At 38.2% G+C, this 7853-nt stretch overlaps 2 protein-coding genes across 3 annotated transcripts; one reads left to right on the forward strand and one right to left on the reverse strand.

Annotated features, from left to right (window-relative positions):
- The first annotated feature begins 233 nt into the window (after positions 1–233).
- LOC145586548 (uncharacterized) lies at positions 234–2050 on the forward strand. Its single transcript, XM_081643404.1, has one exon. The coding sequence runs from the start codon at positions 347–349 to the stop codon at positions 1625–1627; it is 1281 nt and encodes a 426-aa protein (XP_081499530.1). The 5' UTR covers positions 234–346; the 3' UTR covers positions 1628–2050.
- Positions 2051–2324: 274 nt separating this feature from the next.
- Positions 2325–6936, reverse strand: LOC145586549 (uncharacterized). 2 transcript variants are annotated; one of them, XM_081643405.1, is made up of 6 exons: positions 6802–6936; positions 4211–4364; positions 3419–3487; positions 3107–3182; positions 2938–3002; positions 2325–2815 (listed from the first exon to the last, which is right to left on the reverse strand). In XM_081643405.1, exons 2-6 carry the CDS (start codon positions 4343–4345, stop codon positions 2735–2737), a joined length of 426 nt encoding a protein of 141 aa, XP_081499531.1. In that variant the 5' UTR covers positions 4346–4364; positions 6802–6936; the 3' UTR covers positions 2325–2734. The 2 variants fall into 2 exon arrangements, with proteins under 2 accessions (XP_081499531.1, XP_081499532.1); XM_081643406.1 differs by lacking the exon at positions 3419–3487.
- Positions 6937–7853: the final 917 nt, after the last annotated feature.

The raw sequence follows: 7853 nt of genomic DNA on the forward strand, positions 1-7853 counted from the left end.
TATGAATGGATATTTTATTTTATTTTATTTTTATTGAAACAGTTAACAATTTAACAGAAATTTACCGGAAAAACATCAATAAGATTACGGATGAGAAGTTTTAAAAGTATGGTACTACCAAAGATAATCGGAAAAAAATAGGCTACCATTGAAATTAAGCAAAAGTAGAAGGCTACCATTGAGAATTTCCCTTTCTAATTTCTTTTTATCTTTTACACTCCCAATTCACCGGATAAAAACAGCATCACTACTACTGTTTGTAATAAAAATTACTCTGAATTATTCCTACATTATTTTTGATTTTCCAATTTTCATTTCATTCATTTTCTCTCTCCTCTTCAAAAAGATGGACCTCCATCAACACAACCACCACCATAGCGACCCCACCACCGCACCAACCACCACAACCACCATTCCTAATCCAAATCTGAACCCAAACCCGAATAGGGCAGAAGCAGAACGTCTTCTTGGTATAGCTGAGAAGCTCCTTCAGACCCGAGATCTAACCGGGTCACGAGAATTCGCTCTTCTTGCCCAGGAAACCGAACCCCTTCTCGAAGGATCCGACCAGATCTTGGCTATTACCGATGTATTACTTGCGTCGGAACATCGAGTCGTTAACAACCGTCACTACGATTGGTATGGCATCCTTCAAATCAATCGCCAATCTCTTTCATCCGACCCTGATCTTCTCAAGAAGAATTATCGCCGTCTCGCTCTCCTCCTCCACCCCGACAAGAACCATTACCCTCTTGCGGACTCTGCATTTAAGCTAGTCGCGGATGCGTGGGCTCTTCTTTCGGATCATTCCAGGCGGGGGATTTACGACCACGAGCTCAACGTTTACGAGAAGGTCGAGCTCCCCCGTGGTGGGATTGGGGCCGAGAAGGATAAATTGCCCGTCAGAAGGAGCCCACGCGGAGGGGTCGCAGGTGGCGGCGATGAACCGGGATTCAACTCATCCGATCCATCGCCGCCACCTGCCGCCCCGCATACTGCCTCGGGGAAGAAACAAAATCCCCGAGGCAGTACCGTGGGCGCGGGACGGGGTGGGGGAGCAACGGGCAGGACGACCAATTTTTGGACAGCCTGCCCGTATTGTTATGTACTGTATGAATTTCCGAGGGCTTACGAAGATTGCTGTCTTCGATGCCAGAATTGCGAGCGAGCTTATCATGCCACGGTAATAAATTCACTCCCACCAATGGTGCCTGGAAAAGAGGCGTATTATTGTTGTTGGGGGTTCTTTCCCTTAGGGTTCTCGCTGGAGAGTACCACTAAGGGGAAGAAGAAGGTTGGGTCTAATCAAGATGGTTTGAACAATGTGAATGCGAATAATAATGGCAGTAATAATAATAATGGTAATAACAACAGCAATAATCCGAATTCGGGTTTTCCGAATTGGATGCCTGCGGGCATGTTTACTGCTGCCGCACCTCAGGGAGGCGGGGCAGCTATGAATATGAATGTGCCTGTTGGTGGTATTGATATATCAGATGGCAGTGCCTCTGCTGGTTTGGGTAATAACAATAATGTATCAGCAGGGTTTCCGACTGTGCCACCAGGGATGGGCACTCAGTCAGCCAAGAAGCGCGGCCGCCCCCGGAAGAATCCATTGCCTGTGTAGGATTGTGGTGGTTGGGATTAGTTGTTGAATTTGGGTGGTCAGACAATGTAGGATGATGGCTAATGATTCTATGGAAATTATTTAGAGGATTGCGAAAATTAGCACTTCTAAAGGTGGATGGATTGATGGGGGAGAAGTGAAGAATTTTGAAGTTGAAGCAGGTGTTATTGTTGGTGTTTTTTTTTTTTTTTTTAATCTGGTGATGTAGATTAAAATTTAGATGTATCAGTAGTTTGTACTTTGTAGAACTAACTCACATAATCACAGTTATTTATGCTGTACCTTTGTAGTGAATTTGTAATCTAGGGCTTTACCCTAGTTTGGGGGGTTGATGTATTTATGTTTATTTACAGCATTTTGTTCCTTCTCAAGAAAAAATTGAAAGCTGAAAATAGACATGTTCTTTCTAGTTTTATCCGTTTACATCTCCTGTTACTTCTGCTCTGTAGTGTGTACTACTCGTATGTAGTACAGTGCATCATTAGTTCATTACTGGTATTTATCTAGATTGTGCTTTTTCCGAAGGAAAACATTTTAAACTGAATTTTGTTTTCAACTGAAATTATGTGTTAATCAGACTCCATAATTCTTTGTTATCTTTATTGAGGTAAATGTCTTAATAAGTTGAGGGAAATAAAAAGGGAAAGGAGGCGAAGGGATGCAAGATTGGAAGGGAGGAGGGGAAGAAGATCTGAGATAGAGAGGAAATTGTGGCATTTTTACCATACACAAGAATATATTTTCCAGGTTTAACCTACAGAAATCAACTATACCCTTCAACAAGCCAGAAAAAGGAAAATGAGAAAATCAACTTTCTTGCAAATTTGTAATCATTTCAATCTCTTTCTCTAATTAAAAAAAAAAAAAAAAAAAAAAATCCAAATCAGTTACAAATCTCACAGGAGCACCAAGTATATCCAAGCAGCATCAACTAATCAATTGTTAGCATCCTCACAGTAGCTTCATCCATCTGCAACCACGGCATCCTCAAAACGTAGCAATGTTAATAATCATACGTAGTAGAGCACTTCAACACACAAAATATTCATCAGAGAGGTCATGCATAGAGGGTTCCTCTGGTCTCTAGAAATGTAGACCCATCTTTTATTATTGAGGTAGATTATCCAATCTTGGTTTTGTGTATCCGAGACTCGTTAACTTCTCTAGCAGCTTCTTCTCAGCACCAATCTACAAGTTAAAATTTTCTTTTTAGATCAAACCGTTAAAATTTAATATTACATCATACGATATAACTCCGTCAACAAAAATGAGGCAGTTAAAAATTGAAATTTAAATGAAGCGCAGGAAACCTCTAGCAACGGGTTACCCTTCGGGAGATTGCAAGCCAATATAATATTCAACCCAGTCCGAAGCACTACAATCCATCATATTAAAAAGGTCAGAGAGGCTCATTTATTTGTGGATTAACAAAAAATTTTGACATAAAAATACAATATCAGAGGGAAAAGAGCAGAATACCTAACCGACGAGCAATGCCAACACCAGTATTATCAGAAGTGCCCCCAAGTATTGAAGTCACGCTCACGGTATTGTTCTGCATGCCATATTGGAATTCAGATGGCAGCAAAGTCAACAAGGCTATGATGAAAAAAAAGGTGATAAACACGAACAGGAAGGATCCCCATACAAAGACTACCATTTAAGCAAGCTTGCAATATCAAAATATGTAACAAGAGCTCTTGCTGATGTTTATACATACATACAACACTCTATGGCAAAACAGAAGGAAAAAAAAAAAACCATAGATTTAACTCAATGTTTGTTGCTTACAGGTCTTGTCAGGCCAGCGGCATGAAGATACCCGAATTTAGCAGAGATGCAGCCAATCCATGCATAAATCTAAATAAAACCATAATGTATTTAGTAAGGCAAACAATATTTCAAGAGACAATTTAACAATCTGGAGTAGAAGCCTAAGGGGCTTAACAGGGTTTGCAGATATTTATATCAGCAATGGTTAATCAAACACATGGAAGTAAGTATACCAAACAGCCATGTCAAAGCCCAAATATAGTTTTTATTGGCAAACAATGTCAAAAATGCATATTGTTTGAATTTACATAGAAAAGAAGATTGAATGTAGATGTCAACACTCAACACAAACCTTAAAAGGCGAAGATGAAAGCCACAACAGAATTTAAAGCAGTTTGGCAACAAAAAGCCTTTTAGTCACGAAGAAAGGATGTACTAAGATCGACTGGCTATAAAAAGTTGTGTTTTTGGATGCCTCAGGAGTCAGGACTCAGGAAGATTGGCTAGGTTATACAGACATATCTCTACAACTGTGATCACAGTACAGAGCCCTGAGTCCGTGACAAACATAGGGATATCCTATACCCAAGCTTCATATGACCCGCCAAAGTTGCCACTTCAATGAAGACCCTGCCTCTTATGGCTTGGAACTCAAGAACACTAAGCAAGACCAGGCCAAACTTACTGTTGAGGCCTCAAAGTCAATGTATTGTAAGTGACTTGTAGTATTAGGAAAGAGACAGTAAAACCTAATACGTAGTAAATATAAACCAATAAAGCACAGCATTACAACTAAACAAATCAAACTACCTGTTTGTTAAAGCGCATTATCTGAAAATGAACAGGTGTCTCATCTACTACATCTGAAAAGCACGTGATTTCCACACCGCTATCTTTGTTAATAGGATCCTGACAAGATGTCTCTACCATTTCTAACCGATCCATCACCACAATTGACAAGTATCTGTAGATGTCATGATACTTAAACTAAACGTTATAATGAATAAGACATCCCAGTATCCCACATCATGTTCTTTTTATTCCTTGAAACCAGACAAATGCAAGAGCACATGAATTGGACAAAAAATACTTTTAACACCAACCAACAAAGGTCAATAAAAAAAGCATATAAGGCATATGGCAGATTAAGAGATATGTTCTGTGTTTTAACTAATGGGAAGTGACTAATGGTCTAATCACTAAATTTCAGCTCTCAAAGACTTCATCCTAAAAGTAAATGCAAGGAATTGGGGCTCCTAAATTGTGCAATCAACAAGTACAAGAATGCGGAAATAACAGACAGGAACAAGTACAATAAGTCAATAAGGGACACAAGTAGATTTTACATGGAAACACAAGAACCAGTGAGAAAATCCACCAAGCTACAACACGACTTCAAATAATGTGTAAGACATGATTAACAAGGCTTGGAGATCTCTCAATCTAAGCTAATCACTCAAGCCGATATGATGATGACTTGCAAGTTACAACGCTCTCAAGATCACCTGTGATCCCACTAACAGACCAAAGTCAACTGTTCCCCACACTCACATGTTGTCTTTTTTTGGGTTTTCTCCATCATTTACAATGAGTCAATGACATACAACATCTATAAGACTAAAACCTAGTAATATTAGTAAACAAACTCTGATAAAAGCAAACAACCTGTATATTTTCCAAGTTATGTCTTATTAATTTAAAATTTATAAGATAACTTCCTAAGCCATGATGTTGCCCAAATTGTAGAGATTTCCTAACAAAATTCCCTTTTTTGCCCATGTATCACGGCAAATTTGCTCACTTGCTACTTCTTGTCTCATGGGCTCAATGCATTGCCACTTGTCATCAGTCATCACATGGGCCCAATAAGAGCAAATGATAGCAAGAGAACCTTAACAACTATCATACAATCACACCACACAAACCTAAAATTATCACCAATTTAACATGAAATTGGTCACGAAAACAACTGCAGTTCATCACCATGTTAGTTTAACAGCGAAACCACCATAGTTGCTAACATCAGCATGAGACTCATTCTTGAAGCAGACAATTGGTACTGCAGCAGAAAATGCCAATAAGGAAAACCCAATAATCGAAGATTGAGAAAACCTTAGGTAAATTGGAGAATAGAGAGAAAGTTTAAAGGCAGAGGATAGTATGAGGAAGACGAGGAGCAGCTATTGTTTGTAATGATCCAGTGTCCTCTGTCTCCTCACTCTTCAGGATGGTGGAGGCCAGAGACAGGGAGAAGAGAGGGTCAGAGGGAGGTTGTTGCAAGGATTGAAAAAGGGATACTTATTTTCTTCTTTTGGTCACATTGGGGCATGTACCTTGCACCTTACTTCTCCAAATTAACATATGAAGCAATTAACCTGATTCACAAACAATTGAACTCACTCAGATCTTTATTTCTTCTCCAATTCTTGTTATACAACACCGATTTCTTGAAGTTTGCTTTTTTTTAATGGGTGGGAATTTGGGAATGGAACATAGGGGAAGAATGTTTTCCAATCAAAGCAGAACATTTCTCCTTCCTGCACTCCCAAACACCCCAAACTTCCACACTGGTTGTACCGTGTAAGAGTTAACTTCTAGCAACACAACTCTATAATATCATTACATGCTAATGGCCATACATGAACATGGCCAACCAATAAAGCCAACTATTCTACCCACAGCTTCAATCTCAACGAATTAAATCCCCATTCTCAATGAGCAATGACACAAGTTCCACGAGGGAAATCATCGAGCTTCCCATGTCCAACCCAAGTTCCACAAGGGAAATCGTCGAGCTTCAAAGGGAAATCATCAAGCTTTCAATTTACAACCACTGGACACAAGGAATTACAACTCACCCACATCCCTTATCCTAATATGATGAATATCAAACTTTGTATTTTGCTATTTTCACTCAATCGACAGCAAATTCTTCATAACTCAAGGGTTCAAGTAAATGTTTATGCTACTAATCTAACCTCCACAATAAACAATACAGAATCAATTATAAACTTCCAATCAATAAGCCCTTGCTTTGAAAAACCAATTGAATAACTTCAAACTAAATAACTAATTCCATAAGAAATCCTACCTAATTTCATTATCATAAAGAAATAATCAAATACTAATTACCCTTTTCCTAATCTTGCATAATAGTGCTAAACCCATCAATAATTACCTAACAAAAAGAAAAATTAGCAAGCAATCAATCAATCAAAGCTTACAACATACTGACGCTGTTGCTTAATAATGCCAAATATAATGAAAATTGGTCCAAATTGTACAGTCAATTTACTGAGTCTACATTTGAAATTTGACAAAGCACATACTAGTATGAATTAAGAGCTAAAAATAGTGGCATATCAATTAAAAAAAAAAAAACAAAAACAGCGATTATTTACCCGGTGAGTGACTGAGTTGGATTTCTGGAAAAGTTGGAAAGTGACGCAAATCAATTTGGGGGAATGAGGAAAGAGTAGGGAGGATTGGAGGAAGCGTTAGGAAAAGCACGATTTGGCTGTTTGGCTTGGCACTTGTGTTATGATATGACGCCCTCGAGCCTCGATCAAGGTAATTAAGCTGTAGTACCAACTCGGAACCCTAAGCCGTTAAGCGAATCTTCTGAGGGTGATTTATTGAACTGAGTTGAATTCAACTGAACTTAGTTGAATTGAACTGAATAGAGCTGAAATGAATTGTTTATGGGAGTAAGGATGACAATTCAATCCGGATCCGACCCTACTCCGCCCCGATCCGAGGCAAAAAAATCCGCTCCGAGTCCGAGGAAAAATTAATCCGAGTTCGACTCCGATAAAATAATCCGAATCCGAATCGGAGGAGGGTTGGAGTCGGATCCTACAAAAAATCCGAGAAAAAAATCCGACTCCGGCGGATGTCCGACTCCGACTCCGACTCCGACTCCAACTCCGAGATAATCCGACCCGTAATCCGACTCCGACTCCGACTCCGACTCCGACTTATATACAATTTTTTTTTGGGATTTGTGTAATTGTGTACTCTAATTTTATATATATATATATTTGAAGGGATATAATTAATTTATTGTAATACCTCTTTATTGTTACGAATCAACAGTATAAACACAATTTAGTTGCGTCACATTATATGATTCATCAATCATCAATATATTTACTAAAAGACACACTAACAATGACACGTGTCATTTCTTGGTGTGTCCCTTATATTTTAATTTTTTTTTTAGAAAATCAATATTTAAAACTTTAAGTTTTTACTAATTCACAAAACATAATAAACATATATCTTTAAAGTTATTAATTCAACTTTATATCTATAAAGTCAATCACGTGCTTAATCAACAGAGACCAATCAATAGTTAATTCTTGATCAAAAGTTTTAAATATTTACTAATTCATAGTAACACAAACTATTTATAATTATTAATTGTACTTTATATCTATAAACTCAATCACTC

The sequence above is a fragment of the Chenopodium album genome, chromosome 16 (genome assembly GCF_948465745.1).
Source record: "Chenopodium album chromosome 16, dcCheAlbu1.1, whole genome shotgun sequence".
Lineage (NCBI taxonomy): Eukaryota > Viridiplantae > Streptophyta > Magnoliopsida > Caryophyllales > Amaranthaceae > Chenopodium > Chenopodium album.